General features: G+C 38.0%; 1 protein-coding gene across 2 annotated transcripts; it reads right to left on the bottom strand.

Annotated features, from left to right (window-relative positions):
- Window positions 1–9,497: 9,497 nt before the first annotated feature.
- On the bottom strand, window positions 9,498–20,250 carry DTD2 (D-aminoacyl-tRNA deacylase 2). 2 transcript variants are annotated; one of them, XM_019924082.3, is made up of 3 exons: window positions 20,079–20,250; window positions 16,418–16,487; window positions 9,498–12,433 (listed from the first exon to the last, which is right to left on the bottom strand). In XM_019924082.3, the coding sequence occupies exons 1-3, from the start codon at window positions 20,187–20,189 to the stop codon at window positions 12,108–12,110; spliced, it is 507 nt and encodes a 168-aa protein (XP_019779641.1). In that variant the 5' UTR covers window positions 20,190–20,250; the 3' UTR covers window positions 9,498–12,107. The 2 variants fall into 2 exon arrangements, with proteins under 2 accessions (XP_019779641.1, XP_033707103.1); XM_033851212.2 differs by lacking the exon at window positions 20,079–20,250 and adding an exon at window positions 19,672–20,050.
- Between the last annotated feature and the right edge of the window lie 513 nt (window positions 20,251–20,763).

The raw sequence follows: 20,763 nt of genomic DNA, 5'->3' as shown, positions 1-20,763 counted from the left end.
GACCTCCTAATTGTCAATCCAAATGGCTTATAAAAAGTTTTATCCTATTTGACTTCTCTACTTGATTGGCTATTGTTCACCACGACCTAAATAGAAATTCTTCCTTCTCTTGGATTTCATGTCAGCATTCTCTTAGACTTTTTCTGCTTCTTCTCGTCCCACTCTTTGTTAGCTAGCCTCTTGATGGCATCTCTTAATCTGCCTATTTCTTAAATAACTAGCTTCTTACTGTTTCTCTCTTGACATCTTTTCTACACACTCTCTTAGACAACGGCATCCACTTTGGTGACTTTTTAAAAAGCGTATAGTTCAATAGTTTAAGTATACTCACATTGTTGTAACTCTACATACACTGTTGTATCTCTAGAAGTTTTTCATTTTGCACAACTGAAACTCTATGCCATTAAACAACAACTCTCCTTATGCAACAACAATTTACCCTGCCCCCAGCCCCTGGCACCCACAATCCTACTTTCTGTTTCTATGACTCTGACTACTTTAGATACCTCATATAAGTAGAATCATACAGAAGTTTTCTTTTCGTGGCTGGCTTGTTTCACTTAGCATAATGTCCTCAAGGTTTATCCATTTTGCAGCATGTAATAGAATTTCCTTTCTTTTTTTAAATAAATTTCTTTTATTTATTTATATTTTTGGCTGCGTTGGCTCTTCGTTGCTGCAAGCGGGCTCTCTCTAGTTGTGGTAAGCGGGGGCTACTCTTCGCTGTGGTGCATGGGCTTCTCATTGCAGTGACTCCTCTTGCTGCAGAGCACGGGCTCAAGGCACGTGGGCTTCAGTAGTTGTGGCACGCAGACTCAGTAGTTGTGGCTCATGGGCTCTAGAGTGCAGGCTCAGTAGTTGTGGCACACGGGCTTGGTTGCTCCATGGTATGTGGGATCTTCCCGGACCAGGGCTCGAACCTGTGTCCCCTGCATCGGCAGGTGGATTCCTAACCACTGTGCCACCAGGGAAGTCCAAGAATTTCCTTTCTTTTTAAGGCTGAATAATATTTCACTGTGTGTGTATACCACATTTTGTTTATTCATTCATTCTTCAATGGATGTTTAGGCTGCTTCCACCTCTGGCTACTGTGAATAATGCTGCTATGAACAAGGGTGTGCAAATCTCTCTTGGAGACCCTGATTTCAGTTCTTTTGGATATATACCTAGAAGCGGGATGGCTAGATCATATGGTAGTAGTATTTTTAATTTTTGAGGAACCACAACTATTAACCTTGGTGACTTTAACTACCATGTATGTGTAGCTAACTTCCAAATCTACATTGGATGACCCAATCTCTCTGTCTCCTGAAATATATAAAGATATGAACCTACAAAGGAGGGAAATATGTTTATCTTTTTATCCACTATGTATCCCAGTACTGGGTATACAATTGCTTCTAAACGGATTCTTATTTAAAAGACTATGCCTTTTGGGGGCTTCCCTGCTGGCGCAGTGGTTAAGAATCCACCTGCCAATGCAGGGGTCACGGGTTCGAGCCCTGGTCCGAGAAGATCCCACATACCACGGAGCAACTAAGCCCGTGCACCACAACTACTGAGTCTGAGCTCTAGAGCCCCCGTGCCACAACTAATGAAGCCCACGCGCCTAGAGTCCGTGCTCCGCAACAAGAGAAGCCACCAGAATGAGAAGACCGCACACCACAATGAAGAGTAACCCCCGCTCACCACAACTAGAGAAAGCCTGTGTGCAGCAATGAAGACCCAAAAGCAGCCAAAAATAAATAAAATTAATTAATTAATTAAAAAAAAAGACTATGCCTTTTGAATTCTGAGTGTGTCTAACAAAGAAATTCTAGGAGGGCTAAAGTCCAATGTTTTTTCTACTGACTTGTGTAATTCAGGATGAATTACTATTGTAAGCTTAATGGTAGGCACCTTGCAATGTACTTATTGCTTCTTATAATGCTTACTACTGCTTTGCACATACTAGGTCATAAGTACCTGGTTAATTAAATAATCTCAAATATAAATCGAACTGAGAGTACCAGTGGCCCACTATTGAAATGCTTGCATAATTTCTTTTCCCTATTTCTAAATGAAAATATCAAGGAAAAAGAGAGGAGAGAATACAGGAATTAATATGTCATTACTCTACTCCTACACATATTTTAGGATAAACACAAATATGTGAGCTATGTACTAGATAAACTTTATTCTGATCTTACGACCTCAGTAAATAAGAATCTATCTATCAACAAAATGTTTGGAAAAGTTTAGCACATAGCAAATCTACAACACCACCAAAAAGGAAAAGATTAAAAAAAAATCACTTTGGAGCATATGGACACTCATCATTATCACTTATGAGATAACAGCAAGAACACTGAGTAACATTTAAAATAATATTCTGAAATCATCTTGAAATTAAAATTAGGCCCAGATTTATAATGGAAAAAAAAAACACAAAAAACACTACCCAACACCAAGGTGACTGAGGGCACAAACTTTAATCATTGCTTAAGACAATCAGACACTTTTCTCTTTCACTGGTAAATATAGCTTTAAAACTTGCAGTAACTTCTGCCAACTCAGAACCCTGAGAAAATAAGTCACTTTTTTTTTTAAGTCACTTTTTTTATAGGGAGGAGAAGAAGAAGAAAAGGATATTACCAACAATGTAAAAGGAATGCAGAGTGGTAACCGCTATGAACACTGGAATCACCACGGAAACACAGAACTATGAAATGGCAAAGGGCTGAGTGAAATGCCTGAAGCCCATTCTATGGTCCAGCTTTTAAAAACCAAATGAAAACTCATAAGATGTAAGAAGAATTTAGTTATTTTGATGAGTAACACACTTTTTTTTTTCAGTTCATCTGATTAAAGTTTAACCAACTCCTGATTTACAGAATTCAGTTTTCAGAGTTCCACAAAATGGTAGAGCTGAGAGGAATTTCAGAATTTGTCAAGTGCAATCTCCTCCCTTATGATGAGTCGTGATGGGATTGAGTTACCCTAGGCTAGTGTAACACACACAGTCCATGGGAAAGCCAAGACTTCAACAGAAGCCTCTTGACTCTTAGTTCAGAGATATCACCACAAAGATTATACAATTAGTTCTCAGATGCTAGTCTGTATAAGAGCCACAGGTGGGGAAAAGTGGCTTAAAATGCAGTTTCCAGGCCTTTTCTCAGAAATTCTGATTCAGTAAGTCCAAGGTGAGACATAGGAATTTGCATTTTTGACAAGTTTTCCTAGTAATTCTGATTAGGGAGGTTCTCAGACCATACTTTGGTAAACTACTAGAAAGTTCAGCAAATCATGGGTCATTTAGAAATAGGCTCTTTTCTAGTCCCAGGTGCAGACTTCCAGGGATAGTTAACTAACCTAACTGAAAAGGTGGAAAAGTTATTTCTCCCATGGGTCACCATTTGGGACCTTTAAAGACAAAGGCACACGGAGTAGAGAGGCTTTCCTATAATGTAAGTATAGTAAATCTGGGCATATCAGTGAAATGCAGCAGGCTCACACACAACCTTGGCCTCGGACTTCCCTGGTGGCACAGTGGCTAAGAATCCACCTGCCAATGCAGGGGACAAGGGTTCAAGCCCTGGTCCGGGAAGATCCCACATGCTGCGGAGCAACTAAGCCCATGCGCCACAACTACTGAGCCTGTGCTCCACAACAAGGGAAGCCACCACAATGAGAAGCCTGCGCACCACAACGAAGAGTAGGCCCTGCTCACCACAACCAGAGAAAGCCTGAGCGGAGGAACAAAGACCCAACGCAGCCAAAAATAAATAAATTAATTAAAAAAACCCAAAAAACAAAAAACCTGGGCCTCTGAGAGGAGAAGCTAACCAGCAGAGGCAAAAGGGGAGAAAAGAAGAGGAATAAATTAAAAACCCTTGGCAAACAAAATAACCTCTTCTTGGAATGGACAGATGGATAGATAGGTAGTAAAGCAAATATAGCAAGATGCCTATTGTAGAATCTAGTTGGTGGATATGTGGGTGTTAACTATGCAATAATTTCAACTTCTCTATGTTTGGACCCACTTCCCCAATTCTTGAAACCTTAACTCCAAGACACTGGTGTTTCCACTTCTCCCACTTTTTCCACCTACCTGTCTGACATTTCTTTCCTTTGTCAATTTTCCTCTTCCTTCTGTTACTATAAATTTGGTTGGACCTCAAATCCTTTGTTGTTCTCTACATCATCTCTCGCAGATCTCATCTTCAAAATTATACTGAAATGCCAGCGCTTCCCCAACTAGATGAAATCTCTTCCGTCTCCAAATTTCCATAGTACTGTTTTTACCTCTCTTTTGGCACCTCTAGTTTCTCTGTGTTCCAGTTAACTATCTTAACACACCAGTTATTTTGTAATCTCCTGAGGAAACTGCCTTTTCATTTTTAGTGTGCCTCTTATACTTACCTGAGTAGGCTCTCAGTAATATTGGAATGATTAAATCTCGTCTATTTCTAGGGTTTCAACTATCACTGTTATAAACAAGACTCTCACATCTATACTCTCTCTGCCCTGAGTAACAAATCTGGTAGACGTTTCTACTTTAGGTGCCTCAAACTCAATGTATTAAAATCTGAATTCATCTTCCTCAGTAACCCATACATGAAATCTTAAGAGTGATTTTTGATTCCTCCCTTTAGCTCCACCACAGCTAATCAGCTGTCCTGAAGTGTATTGTTCTTCAAAACACCTTTCAATATCTCCAATTACGTTTATTTCCATCTTCACAGCCACTACTATAAGTGAGACCAAATCCCTTTATGTCTGCACTACTCAAAAAAATAAAAACACAAATCTGTCTTCCTGTCACAAAATTTCCTTCTCTCTGTACCCTTATGTACCACTGTCAGGTCTCTCCTCTTAAAAAGTCTTCATTATGTCATTATTCTCTCTAAAAGCCTTCAATGGCACCTTATTGTCTATCAGTCCAGAAAGTTTGAAGTGCCCTCCCCCACACCTCGTGCCTATAAACATGCTACCCATTCTACAAGGGATGGCTCAAGTTGCCATGCCTGTTTTAACACAGGGATTCACCACTCTAGCCAGAAGTATCTTCTCCCTCTGCTGCTATTCTATAGCTCAGAGATAGCATTGTCCAGATATCACTGATCACACAGTACCTAGTTCATTTCTGTGTCTATCATGTCCCCTACTAGATGGTAAATTCCTTGGGGTTAAGCGTCACATCTTGAACAATTTGTATTTCACACAGCTCCCAGCTCCACTGCTGACCTGCAGATTCTGAGGATTATAACTTTCAAGTGGAGAGCAACTATCCATGACGCAGTATTAAGAAAATGTTAGAACATTTTCAACACCTGGCTTAAAAAAGGCAAGTATGCATATGATGAAAAGAAATCAAAGCCATGAAGACTACCTGAATGTAATCAGGATATAAAATAATTCAGGCACTGAGAAAATGAAACTGTGATGATCATATCTACTCATTAAAGAAACTTACCTTGGGGCTGCAAAGTAAATTAAAAGAATGCCTGGAGTAGAAAATGTGTCTTAGTTTATTTATGTTAGTATAAAGCTAAGTAAACAATATCTCAAAGCTGGAGTCAAGGATGGCATTTTTGCTAGTCTAGTCCCACGTGCCTTAAAAAGACTCCATATCTCCCCCTCAAAAAAAAAATGTCCACAATTACTTTCCCAACCCCAACTGTTTATAATAGTATTAGCTAATGGTTCCCAGATACAGTTTATATACGGTGTGGTGCATTCTCTACATAAATTTTTCTTTTCACATTCAGAAAAAAAGCTGATATAATAGGTGAAATTTTATTAAGCTTCTTAAGAGAAAAATGCTAGCTAACACAGTGCAAAAAATCCATTCATATGGAAAAGTCCAGTAAAAAGAAGTAGGATAAAATTTATCATGAAGTTGGCTATTTGTGATGCATTCCACAGAACCGCTTTATTTTGTAATTAAATATAGAAGGGTCTTAAAGCTTGTATCAAAATTAATATTTATGAATAAAATACTTTTATATTTGATTCACAAAAAGTTTATTTTAAAAAGGACTCAAATACAGGTTTTCTTAAATGAAATTTGTTTTTTTTTTCCTTCTGTGTTTTAAGAATGGCTTGCTTCTTGTAATCTTTCTCAGGTACATAAATACAGTTATACTATATTAGAAAGATAATATAGAGTAAGCCTTAAGAAAATGTAAAGTGATCACCCTTGTTGAAATAAACAAAATCCAACTGAGTAAATTGAAGATATAATTGACTCTATTAGGAAATTCACAAATCAGGCAACACCCCATCTAGCAACTTTCCAGGTGCTGTGAGGGGTTGTACAAAATGGAAGGATTTTATAGGAATAAGGGTGGGGCAAAGTAGCTATTAGCAAAAGAAAAGAAAGGACTATTTTTAGGCCAGAACATCTTTGTAGGGGGAAAGGGTGAAGGGAAAGGCAAGGGTTTTATTATATAGATGGCTTCTTCTTCTGGAGGCTGGAGAGGGCCCACGTGGCAGATTATCGAATTGGTGCTGACCAAAAAATTCCAGACTGGTTAAGACTACATTTCTGAGGGAACCCTCCTACACTGTTGGTAGGAATGTAAGTTGGTACAGCCACTATGGAAAACAGTATGGAGGTTACTCAGAAAACTAAAAATAGAATTACCATATGATTCAGCAATTCCACTCCTGGGCATATATCCAGACAAAACTCTAATCCAAAAAGATACATGCACCCCTATGTTCATAGCAGCACTATTCACAATCGCCAAGACATGGAAAAAACCTAAATGTCCATTGACAGATGAATGGATAAAGAAGATGTGGTACATTTATACAATGGAATACTACTCAGCCATAATGAAGAATGAAATAATACCATTTATAGCAACATGGATGCAACTAGAGATTATTATACTAAGTGAAGTTAAGTCAGAAAGAGAAAGACAAATACCATATGATATCACTTATATGTGGAATCTAAAATATGACACAAATGAACCTATCTATGAAACAAGAACAGACTCATGGACATAGAGAACAGTCTTGTAGTTGCCAAGGGGGAGGGAGTTGGGGGAGGGATGGAGTAGGAGGTCGGGATTAGCAGATGTAAGCTATTATATACAGAATGGATAAACAACAAGGTCCTACTGTATAGCACAGAGAATTATACTCAATATCCTATGATAAACCATAATGGAAAAAAATATATATAATTGAATCACTTTGCTGTACAGCAGAAATTAACTGCTACAATTGTGCTACAATTTCACAACATTGTAAGTCAACTATACTTCAGTAAAAAAAAAAAACAACAACACTACATTTCTGGTGAAGGTTAAAACTGCAATTAGGTTAGATCTTAAATCTAGGTTTGGTATCATGGGCTTTAGCACAAGTGACACCATTTTGGGCCTGTGGCTTTTCTCTTTAACACACTGATGTAATAAACTAACAAAGTAGAAATAGCAATGCCCACATTTATGTTGAATCTCAAAAACCTGTTTTAGTTTGTCTTTTAATTTTTCTGGTGTTATCTATTGTATTAAAGAAAGGGGTAGTGGTATTAAACTTGCTTCCTGCACATTCCAACCTCTTTATTTCTTAATGACAAAGAAATCTATGTGTGAAATACTGGTAAAACCGAACCAAAATCAAGAGTATTCTAGCCACTGATGAATCTCCATGTTAATTCAGGTAACATTTACTATGAATTATTGAGCACGGACAACACGGTGCTATGGAAGTACTATGGAGATTTAAAGAAAAATATTATACTATGTGTGCTCACTGTCATATTGTCTCTGCCCAATATTGTTTATATTCTTGTAGTTAGGACATATAAGCATAAAAAAAAAAGGTGAAGTACTGAATCTCATAAGACACATTCCAAGTGTCAAGAGTGGGACAACCATAATGCCCAGGCGGGTAGAGGCAGGAGAAATTACTGTGGGGTCAGAAGAGATTGACTTGAGCTAGATATTGAATGATGGATTTAGAGGAGAGCAGAAGACAACTCTGCTTGTCTTCTGAAGAAGAGTGAGCGTGATCTAGGAAGGGTATAAAAAGAGCTATCCTGGAGAATTTCTACTGGGGAGTAGAGGGAGAAAAGGTTAGAAAGTCAAGCTGGAGCCAGATTATGAAACTGTAATATCAGCTTTAAAAGTCTGGGCTTCATTCGAATAACAGTGGTTCTGAGATTCCAGTATATACAAGAATCACCTGGGGGAGATAGGTGACTAGATAGATTTTAACTCCTGAGATTCTAATTCAATAGATTTGGGATGGTCCCAGAAAATTGCATTTCGTAAAAAGTTAGTCTCCCCAGGTGATTCCTGTACAGGTGGTCCAGTGGCATACTTTGAGACACTCTACCTGAAGACAAAAGATTAAGAATCTTTTCCTAATTGTAGTAACTCTTGCAAATTTTATGCCAATTTTCCATAAGTTTGAAAACACCTAACTGCTAGGCCCAGAGGTCTCTCCTCAGTCTTTGTGTTGCCCCATTTTTCTTCAGTATTTGGCACTGACTGTTTAAACCTTGAAAACTATTTTGTTAACAATACATTTTCTGGTTCTCTCTGCCTCTTTGATCTCTATACTATCCTGTGGCCTCTCATATGTTGCCTTTTCTTTATGTTTTCTCAGGATTCTGACTTTGGTCCTCTACATTTCTCCCTTCATTTCATTCACTCCTAACGAGTAAGGAGAACCTTCATGCCAACCTCAGAAGTTTAGACTTTGTCCTGTAGATAAAAAATAGTTATAAAAGTTTATAAACAGTGGAATATCATACAGAAAGGAATTTTCTAGAAACATTACCTTGGAGATGGTCTGCAAAAAAGGATTAGATGTAGGAGAAATGGGAGGAAGGGAGAATAATTAGACTATCAAAATAAACAGACATTTAAAGTCATCATCAAAGTGTGGCTTCAGAATGAAAATGTTAGTTTTCTAATAGTTCTTCTCTTTCAGAAAGTAGTCTTACTTCAATAAATTAATAGATAAAGCACTTTTGGAAATACTAGTTTCACTATCATGTGAGTTTTTAAGAAATAACTATAATGTAACAAATCAGGTCCTCTGCAATGTTAATCATAGATAATAAAAGTTTGACATGTCATCATTCTAACACCAATGTGAGTTATCCTCCAAAACAAGTGGCATAGGATTCTATAGTATTTGATCCTTATATCTGATAAGCTTAGGTCTTTCATTATGGAGTCAATAAATCATTAATACAGATATTATTCATAAATGTCAATGCCTTCTTTTGACTTGAATGAAGAAATGTAAAAGTGTTTGATTTACCTAGTATGAGTATATTCAAGATAAATTCATACTCATTGGTAGTCCATGTCTTATACACAGTATTTTATATAATTGAACCCATGAAGTTTGCCAAATGGACAGATAAAATAGTATTTAGGAATGATATTCTAAGTGCAGTAATTCAGACAGAGAAAGACAAATATATCACTTATGTTATCTAAAAAAATGATACAAATGAACTTATTTACAAAACAGAAACAGACTCACATAGAAAACAAATTTATGGTTACCAAAGGGGAAAGGGGAGGGAGGGATAAATTAGGAATTTGAGATTAATAGATACACACTACTATATATAAAATACACAAACAACAAGGTCCTACTGTATAGCACAGGAAACTATACTCAATATTTTGTAATAACCTATAAAGGGAAAAGAATCTGAAAAAGTGTATACATATACTGAATCACTTTGCTGTACACCTGAAACTAACACAACATTGTAAATCAACTATACTTCCATTAAAAGAAAGAAATGATACTCTAATTAAAACATTCTAGAATCTTTGAAAAACAAAGGCAGAAGGCACCCAAATTAGGTGTAACCCTACCGCCACCTAATTTAGTACATAAAACAATTTATTGGCTGTTTTTTCTCAAGTATCCACACTGGGAGATGCTAAGCCTTTATGAAGATCAATTTTAACTCTCACTACAAGAAAAGTCAGGGGGATAGAAATTATTGCTCCCTAATGTGTGATCTTGGGAAAATTATTTAAGCATTTTCTTACTTTCCACAGCATTATTGTCATTATATACTGTGAAGATAAAATTAGGTATCTGTTGAATGTTCTTTGAGCATCTTGGGCCAGGAGAGCTACAGAAAGCCAAGGTGTAGTTATTTTCCTATCTACTATTTCTCTTGCCTTTTTCCTCTTGTTCTAGCCTCCTTGGAAATGAAACAAACTTGGCTGTCATCTTCTGTTTAATAACTCTTCATGTAGTTGAAATTTCTATTCTCCACAAGTACCACAAGCAAATTTCTTCTTAAGGAGAATTGCCTGAACTATAAAATAGCAATCTAGGGCTGTGAGTCAGCATTTCACCCACACACATCAAAATGATTTAAAATAGGTAACACATAATCTTTTTGAAAGACATATAAACCTCCTTGGAGAAGCTCTGAGAAAATTGGAGTTTGAAAGTTTATGAATAGTTTATTACATTTCAATAAGTGTATTGCGAATCAATAAAGCAAAAGTTAAGGACAAATGAGCTCACTACCAAGTCAGTTATTGATCCTTAAGTTCCAAAATAGAATAGTACAGGAAGGATATAGAGAAAATAGGACTTTTTGTGATAACAGAAACTTTAAGTATCTTAGGAACATAAACCTAAAGAAATTATAAGACACAAAGAATTTTCAACAGCTACTTAAGATGTTTCTTCAAGTCATTGTTTTCATCTTTTTGATAACTAGAAACACTATTTCATTTGCACTCTTTAAAATATTAAATCAAGTCAAATGAGTTTGTAAAAAATGAACATTACCTTTTATTGATTCATTTATGCTTTCAATTTCTTGTATATCTTCCTCTCTTGGCTTTGAAAAGTCTACCTTATTAGATGTTTATCTTATGTGACTGTCTTAGCTTGGGCTGTTAGAACAAAATACCATAGACTTATGGTGGCTTAAACAACAGAAATTTATTTTCTTACAGCTCTGGAGGCTAGAAGTTCAAGATCAGGGTGCCAGCATGGTTTCTGGTAAGGGTTCTCTTCCTGGCTTGTAAATGGCTCCCTTCTCACTGCATTCTCACATGGTGGGCAGAGAAAGGGTGAGCAAGCTCTCTGGTGTTTCTTCTTATGAGGACACTAATCCCAACATAAGGGCCCCACTCTCATGCTCTATCAACCCTGATTACCTTCCAAAGGCCCCACGTGCAAATACCATCACATTGGAGGACTTCAACATATGAATTTTGGGGTGGGGGGAGGACACAAAAATACACTAATAGAAAAAAATGATACTGGCTCTAAATCATTAAGTCGATAAAATGGAAATGAACAAGTCAACTTGTTTTCAAATCATTCCAGTAGAAAGCCTCCCTTTTTATTCCTTTTATTCCTTTTACAGCAATCTAAACCAACAAGAAAGGAACTACCTAAAAAAATTTATGAACATTAATTTAATGAAACAGTAACTTTTAAAAACCAAAAACAGAAAATGCAACACACATTGTTTTGGTAAAAAAATGAGAAACAGAATATTAAGCCATTAGTATATTAAATAAAAAAAACTTTTAGTCCCCCATACCTTATTGCTATATCAACTAAAGATTCTTAAAATAATTTAAAGCACTTGGATGTCCTTGGAAAATAATATTAAAATGTACAATAACATTTCTGTATTATATTTTCATAGATATTATTAGAAGGAATAGTAAATTGCATATTCTTTCATTCAAAATATGGAAATCTGAAATACTAAAACAAAATTGACAAAATTATAATCGTAACACAAATAGTGATTTTTACTACATATTACATACATTTGAGGGTGTAAGAAACATATTTTTCTTGATTGCACAAAATGCTTAAATACAGCTCTCTAAAAACATTTCCATGTTCTTATCAATGACCATAAAGCGAATACAAGGCATTTTTCAAAATTTTGAGTGTGAGTTTAGGGGAAAGCAGGATGGAAGGTGACTGAGATCCAGAGTTTAGGTGACGTGGCAAGGTCGTCCAAGTAGCAGGCTGCAGAGGTATGGATGGGACCCAGGATTTTCTTGTCTAAAAATGCTGCAGATTAGTGTACTCAAGCAGAAGGGGAAGAGAATCTAATTACAACTGTAGAAACTTTTAATTTTTCAAAACTCAATTAGGTGTGTGTATGGTCCATCGGTATCGAGCTTTAACACCTGCCTGTTGCCGTAAGTGCCATGTTCCACCACAACCCCAGCTTCAGCACACTTGCTGTTAGCAGCTAATTCTTTTTTACAGAGAGTCACAAATTGGGAATAAAGTTCTAACCCCTCTTCTTTTCCAGAGTTAGAGTGATACTGCATGCTTCTTCCTTTTACTCTCCCCCCAAGGGTGGCTTGAGGGATGATAAGAATGTTGCCAGGTAGATCCAATACAGAGACACGCTTGCCATTTTCTGTTTCACTTAATTTCACATTTAACAGTGTATTAACTGGGTAGGGAAGAAAGGAGAACATTTTGAGGTAGAAAACAAACATGAAGAAAACCAACGATCTTCTAGTCAGCAAACCTCATGTTTAAAATCCAGTTTGTCAGCTCATGCTTTTAAACAAAGTTTCTATTTAGATTTTAAAAGCTGCTTCAGTAAGCTAAATGATCTAAGCATGAAAAACAAGGAAAATTTCGTGCAGAAAATGGCATGATGTTTTACATCTGACTTGGCAGTTAGGATCTCCTAACAATAAGATAATCCAGAAAGGACTAAAGAATTAACTGTATACTGGAACTTCAAGATATTGTTGCCCTGGGGGATACATGAGAAGATTTTGCCTTTTTGTTCCTTTTTATATTTCAAAACAAATCCCACTGGAAAAAAAAAACATGACAGATCCTCCACACACTTATTCTACTTTATAACAAAGAACATTAAATAAAAACCTTAGTGCATTTATTATTTTAAACTTAGTTGCCTAGAATTCTAAGCTGAGACAAAGGTTCCAGGTTCAATCCTGTTATAAACTAGTTGATTTTGCAGTTTTATAACCTCGAAGACATTATTAACAGAGACTAATTATTTTACAAACATCACCAGTGGGAGGATAAAGGTGAAAGCAAAAATCATCAGAAATTCACTGTCAACTGGGAAAGTAAATCCAAAGGTATAGAGTTACTGGCATTATCTTCATATACATACAGGAGAATATTGTATTATTATTTTTATGGCACTTATGCAAGTATACTCATAGCTAATAAGAAGTGTCAAAATAACCATAAATATCCATGTGTAGCTAAAAAATCTAAACTTAGAAAATCTTTACATTTCAACATTAGCCATTTTCAAAACAATAAGCAGAAGAAATGCCTAATATAAACACCCTTAGGGTCTTCCTACCTCTATAAAGGGTATAAATAACTTCTGCTTGTAAAGAATAGTCCTGAGAGGACACAAACAGTAAAAGAACTATTGAAACCTCACACTCCTGTGTGAATAATCAGGCTTGAAAAGGTATGCTTCCTGGTGGGGTAGTCAATGGTTTCAACTATTAGAGAGCCTGTAGTAAATATTAGCAAGGATTCAGTACAGTGGCCCCACTCTACAAATCAAGGAATTAACCTGGTGAAAACCTGCTAAGGTGAACACCCAAATGAATTCCTAAGCTCTGCATTAAGCACTATCAGTTTTCATTTAACTAATGCCTATTTTAAAATACCTCTAGGGACTTCCCTGGTGGTGCAGCGCTTAAGAATCCGCCTGCCAATGCAAGGGACATGGGTTCGATCCCTGGTCTGGGAAGATCCCACATGCCACAGAGCAACTAAGCCTGAGCGCCACAACTACTGAGCCTCTGCTCTAGAGCCCGCGAATCACAACTACTGAGCCCACGTGTTGCAACTACTGAAGCCCACACGCCTAGAACATCTGCAACAAGAGAAGCCACTGCAGCGAGAAGCCTGCGCATCGCAACGAAGAGTAGCCTCCACTCGCCACAATTAGAGAAAGCCCGTGCGTAGCAATGAAGACCCAACACAACCAAAAATAAATAAATAAGTCTAATTTTCTCTATTACAAATAGGACTTTGCTATATAGCCTGCAGTCCTATTGATTGCTTCTAAGAAAACTATAATTCTCTGGAGCATTTCATTCCACGTAAATCACTATCCAGCTATCCAGGCCTTAGGCTAGTGACAGACTAAGGAGGCAGTTTTGAAATAACAGGCCAGAGAGGTAAGTATAATTTATTATACTTCCACACACTTCCCTCTACTGGATCTAACTGAGAATTCAATTAATGCTGTTGGTATACAAATATCAGTATGTAGAAGTAAATATAATACAAATACAAATGTCAGTAAGTAGAATTAAAATGAGACAATGAATTAATGGCATCTTGGAAACTCAAAGATTCTAAGACAAGTTGTCGATCAAATATCTCTAATGATGTATATGGGAAGTTAAGTTTGGACAGGGCCCTGGATCTCTGTCCAATTATACTGAAGATGAATTGAGGAAGATTCTGCACACCTATATATTAGCCATGCTATTTCAGACTTTATGGATATAACTGGCTGTTATGTTCCCAAGGGCTACATGATTTGATTGGAAAGATCTGAATCCATGTAATAAGTATGAGGTCAGGTTTAAGAGAATCCCATCACACTGGCTTACTTTGCCTCCTGGAACAGAGGGAAGTACAAGCTACTACTATCAATAATAGATGGACTTACTTTGCTTACAACTCACACCAGTAGAATGTGATTCTTAGAGTCACAGCTCTTTACTGAGAATCATGATATATAAAAGCTTTGTGTTAGACTATCCACTAGAAGAGTTAAAGTGGACTTCCTCAGTGTTTTTATTTGGCCACAATTTGGCCAAAAATGCTCTTCCTGTTTTTGAAGATTTCTACGATATATCTTTCATGGTCAAGAAAGCTTTAATTCAAGGCAAAAACAGACCAAATGTCCAATATCCAAGCATTAAGTCCTGGCAATAACCCTCTGTAACAACAGGAGACCTCATTTCATTTTCTCTTTAAACCCTTTAAAGCTCCCTATTATCCTTCAGATTCAAATTTCATTTTTTTTTAACATCTTTATTGGAGTATAATTGCTTTACAATCATGTGTTAGTTTCTGCTTTATAACAAAGTGAATCAGTTATACATATACATATGTTCCCATATCTCTTCCCTCTTGTGTCTCCCTCCCTCCCACCCTCCCTATCCCACCCCTCTAGGTGGTCACAAAGCACCAAGCTGATCTCCCTGTGCTATGCGGCTGCTTCCCACTAGCTATCTATTTTACGTTTGGTAGTGTATATATGTCCATGCCACTCTCTCGCTTTGTCACAGCTTACCCTTACCCCTCCCCATGTCCTCAAGTCCATTCTCTAGTAGGTCAAATTATTACAGTTACTTGCTTTCCATCCTCACCTACTGCAGTCCCTTCTCAAGTCTAGTTTTCATCCTCTGACAAAGTTGTTAAACATGTTTGATGTCTCAGCATAAAATTCCCTCTAGAAGCTTTAGCTCTTTGTCCAAGCTGTTCCTCACTGGGCTATTTACGCTTGAGTTCCACTACTTAAAGCTCTTCTAGGTTAACTTCCGCCTGCTTCAACTACCCATCTATATAATTTATATTTATTAATCCAACTAATGGGTACTGCCTTTACTAATGGAGAGAATATAACCTGTCCCCAACCTTAGGGACAGCTTGACTATTTCAGGCTTCTTTTTTTGTACATAATTATTCTATCAAATACTGTCTTGAGATAGTATATAATTTGATTTGGTATATCTGAACCTATGTAATTATCACAAGGAATGTGCAGTGATATAGAATATCGAGGACACTGGAAAGCTGCAGGCAGGTACATTATTGTTCAGAGATGCCTGAACACTGACTCTTTCTCTGCCCGCAGAGGAGGTGTGGCTGTGATGACACTGAGCTTGGTTTAATAATCATCTTTACACACATTTCCTACAAAGTGCATAAATGGTTAATGTAAACTCTTTTATAATAATGATATAAGCCTGATCTTCACATATTTGATGGGAACCACATGTTGTACATACAGTGTCACCTCTATGCCCCTGTTAGGGACTCTGAGAGATAAGGAGACTATATTAAGAAATGCAGCATCTATTTCTCCCTATGTGGCCACCCTGCTTCCAACAAGTTTCTGTATCCTTGGCTGAATCTCAGTGTGTTGTCTGTGTGTCTGTGTGTGTGTACACTCTTCTAAACCAATCTATAAATGATCTGAAATGCTGCAGATATTTTAAAAGAATTCTACCACACTTACTTATATTAAGCTTTGGAAAAGGCAAACAGCTAAAGTCAACAACAGTACACAGAGTTAAGTCATTTATAACTTACATAACAGTACAATTTAAGATTGTGCTTTTTCCCCTTCTGATTCATCTATCTATTGCTAGTCACTCTCACTCTTAAAAAAGAAACATCAAACACATACCCATTTTGGGAAGAAGCTCTTTATCAGCTCCCTTGAAAAAGCACAGGTAGATCACTAATCCTCTCTGGACCTATGAGAAACCACAATAAATTCAGATTAGAAAGAAGCTTCTATATACAGAGGTAAATGAATAAAATTTCACAACTTTTATAGATAAAAGGTTAAATGCAAAAGAAGAGGAATAACTTTTGATAATAGATTTAATTTCTTAAATATGTGAGAAAATAAAATCTTTTTCAATATTCAGTCACCTATCATTTTTCAAAAATTAAGTTTAAAATACAGCCAAGAGCAGTAAAGACCCCAAGTTATACCTTCAAACATTTACTTCTTTTTTTTTTTAATTAATTAATTTATTTTTGGCTGCGTTGGGTCTTCGTTGCTGCATGTGGGCTCTCTCCAGTTGCAGTGAGTGGGAGCTACTCTTCGTTGCGGTGTGCGGGCTTCTCATTGCGGTGGCTTCTTGTTGCGAAGCACAGGCTCTAAGCGTGTGGGCTGCAGTAGTTGTGGCACGTGGGCTCAACAGTTGTGGCTCACAGGCTCTAGAGAGCAGGCTCAGTACTTGTGGCACATGGGCTTAGTTGCTCCGTGGCATGTGGGATCTTCCCAGACCGGGGCTCAATCCTGTGTCCCCTGCATTGGCAGGCGGATTCTTAACCACTGCGTCACCAGGGAAGTCCCCAAACATGTACTTCTGATCAAAATCATTAGTACTATGAACTAGCCTCTTCCTAAGTATGGCTGACAGACTTATAAATATTTAGTTTGCAGGGGCCCATTTATTCAACACCAAATGAATTCACATTATATCAGATATGGCTGATGTATAAACAACACTGTAACTGATATGTTTTTTGACATCATCATTCTTTGTTCCTCCTAATCCATTTACTTATAGATAATGAAAATAAGGGTCTGATTCTATTTCAATAAACTCCAAGAAACTGCTGTCCAATTATTTTTTGTTATTTTTGTTAATACATTAAATACACAGTGATTAAACCTTGGAAACTGCATTCATATTAAGTTCTACATCAAGAGGTTTTCTGTTATCAGGAATGTAAGCTTATTTATTTTATACAATGACTTGGATAGTTCTTTATTAGCTCTTGTAGGATAGAGACTATACGGAAAAGAGACACTTGACAAATGACTTTGATTTTGCTGCAGAGTGAATCATTAAATTTTTTATTTTGTAGATTAACCTTCTGAGTCCAACAGCTATTACAAAGATTGAGTTAATATCTGTAAAGTGCTTAGAACAGTGCCTGGTTCATAGTAAGAGCGATACAAGTGCGTATTAAGTGACTATGTAAAAAGAAATTTAAGGACTGAAACACAATTTATTTTACATCTTAACTCCCAAAGCACTTTACAGACTGTTTTGTACATGATAGGAACTCTGTTGATTGCATTTAAGTTCTACTGTATATTACAGGCTCTATGTGTTATCTAAATACTCTTGTAAATAAACATAAATGCAGCTCTGCACTCACACCAGATTTACCTGGATAAGAAGTAACCTTTTATAAGTGTAATTGTGCTCTTGAACAAACAAGTGCCTCCAGGGCACACCCATAAGTAAGGAGGTGGCAGGTTGAATAACACAGATATCTGCACCACTGTTACAGCTCTCTACACTGGGATTGTTTCAGCACAGGCCAAAATTTCTCAAGCATACTCATATTTGGACACATGCAATGTCAGAATTAAATAATTGCAGGAATGAACACCTGTTGGGACTTCTCTGGTGGCCCAGTGGTTAAGACTCCACCCTTCCATTGCAGGGGTTCGATCCCTGGTCAGGGAACTAAGATCCCACATGCAGCATGGCTTGGCCAAAAACAAACAAACAAACAAAAAAACACTAGTTCTTTCCTTCTACTCACCACACTACCTCTTCATTAAGGTATTTTCTTTTAGTTTATTCCAAAAATAGCTCTTAAATTGTGATCTACAAATTCCCCTCCTCAAGTGAGAATCACCTTCCTTGTAGCTTCTTTTGGTATAACTAGAACATTTCCAATATATAGGAAAGTACACATAATTCTCACTGTAGGTTAAAAATGTTCACCTTCCAGGAAGAAAAACATTAGCCTGTGACAGCAAAGGTCTAAATGAATGAAACCAAGAACACGCAAAGTAACCTTCAAATCAAAAAGTAAACTTAAAAACAATTAAAAATGTTTTTTTTTTTAATTAGAACTTTTAGTAATAGAATAGCTGATGCTTGAGAAAGAGGAAAGAATTTACTCTCTAATTACTCGTCAGCTCTTCATACTAATTTAGCCATGTGTGGGAGTGGAAGAGAAAGCTTTAAAATAGCTTTCAAAGTTAATAAACACACTGATAGTTTGGAAGCTGCAATAAACTATCTGTGATTTTGCACAAGGAGATGTGACATGAAGAATATAAAAGGATAAAGAAGCATGGAAGAAATCTAAATGATTAATAGTTTGGGATTTATAGTCCCATGAAGCAAGTATAAAAATAGGCAACTCTTTGGACAGTATGGCAAAAATAATAAAATCTCAAAATAGGGAAGAGAAATTTTTAAGAGACCATAACAAAAGAAATAAATGAATTTTTGAGAAAGAAAAAGGGAGGGCAAAAATATAGGACTGTTTATGCTTATAAATATTTCCAAATTACAAGGGAGTAACAGATAGTGATTTAAGAATAGTCACCCACATATAGTTCATGGGTAGTATTTAAAATAATAACTAGGATTGTGTTAAGGAGTGCTAGATTTGGGACGGAATTCAGCAGATGAATGAATGAAACGCTCCTACATTAAAGTTTCTGAGTACCTCCACCAGTTTTATTTATTATTATTACACATTTTTTTTCCTTCATTTCAACTTACTCCAAAAAATAAGCCGGGGGCCTTAAAGAAAATTTTGTTTTTGCATGGAATTTTGCATATGGGCAGGCTCTTTTAAAAAGGCAAATATTCAAGCAGAAGGACATCATATTGGTGTAAATGTTTTAAATTCTCTGGAGGAAATGTGTTCGATAACAATGCAACATTATTATAAAAGTAGTCATCTTTGTTCCTGGTGGGAAATAAGTCAAGTTTTTTAAAGTTTCTTGAAAAAAGAACTGCTTCATGGGCAATCTCACGACTGTGCTAACACTTAGCTGCAGTCAACCTAAGAGGGAATTCGACGGGATCCGGAGCACAAGTCAAAACAGATCTTGAACGCTTGCAACAAATCTAACCTAGAAGCTCGAACCAGATCAGGACAACTCACCAGCAGCCCGAGCATCGCGCAGGGCGTGGCAAGGCTTTTTGCTCTTTTGAAGCAAGAGGTCTGAGCTACTAGGTCTAAAGTCCACAGAGCTCAGGTACGCAAACGGTGAGGGGAAGCTCCCAATTCCCGGGGTGCCAAGCAGGGGACACCCTCTTCCTCTCGGAAAATAAGTCCGAGGGAGAAAGGGCCAGGGCCGGTGGTGCAGGACTGAGGAGAGAGGCGACCACAGGTAGGCACTGAGGGCAGCGTTGGGCGGACCGGCCGGGAGTCCCGCCCCGCCCACAGCACGTGCCACGCGCCACGCGACCGGCTCGGAGGGAGACGCGAGGGCACAAATCGCCTAGACAGTGCGGTGAGAACCGCCCCTGCGCGCCACAGGATAACCGGAGCTGCGGAGCCGACGTTACCTCCACCCACTGGGCCGCGGCGTCCCCTTCGGCGGGGCGTACTTGCAGCCGGGCGTGCAGGCACTGCTGCAGGAGGGCCCGTGCCTGAGGTGGCCGGCCACTTTCAGCCATGGCTCAAGCCCGCGCGGATATTCCCCAGCTTCTAGCCACGCGCCGCACAGGCCCGCCCCCGGCGCTCAGGAAGCATTGGACGCGGCGCGACGCAGCGGAGGTACGTGCTGGTCGCCCGTGGCCCCGCCTCCAGAAGGGCGGGGCCTCTGACTGGCTCATCGGTGGCCCGGATGTGCGGTGTTAAAAGACTTGTATGTGCTAACCCTTACCTCAACCTACATGCAATTCGGTAGAAGACGCTCAGTGTATGCTTTTAAGCGAGTGAAAAGACCCAGTGGTTCTCTTCCCAACATACCTTTTTTTTTTTTTGCGGTACGCGGACCTCTCACTGTTGTGGCCTCTCTCGTTGCGGAGCAGTCTCCGGACGCGCAGGCTCCGGACGCGCATGCTCACGGGCATGTGGGATCTTCGCGGACCGGGGCACTAGCCCGTGTCCCCCGCATCGGCAGGCGGACTCTCAACCACTGCGCCACCAGGGAAGCCCCCAGCATACCTTTTAAAGAGACATTTTTCAGCTTAGAAAGCATAAGTTTACAGACGTTGAAAAATTTTAAATCTGCTAAGTCCATATTAT

Source organism: Tursiops truncatus, chromosome 2 (genome assembly GCF_011762595.2).
Source record: "Tursiops truncatus isolate mTurTru1 chromosome 2, mTurTru1.mat.Y, whole genome shotgun sequence".
NCBI classification, from domain to species: Eukaryota; Metazoa; Chordata; class Mammalia; order Artiodactyla; family Delphinidae; genus Tursiops; species Tursiops truncatus.
The sequence above is the reverse complement of the archived record's forward strand: the minus strand, read 5'-3'. Positions and strand labels throughout refer to the sequence as shown.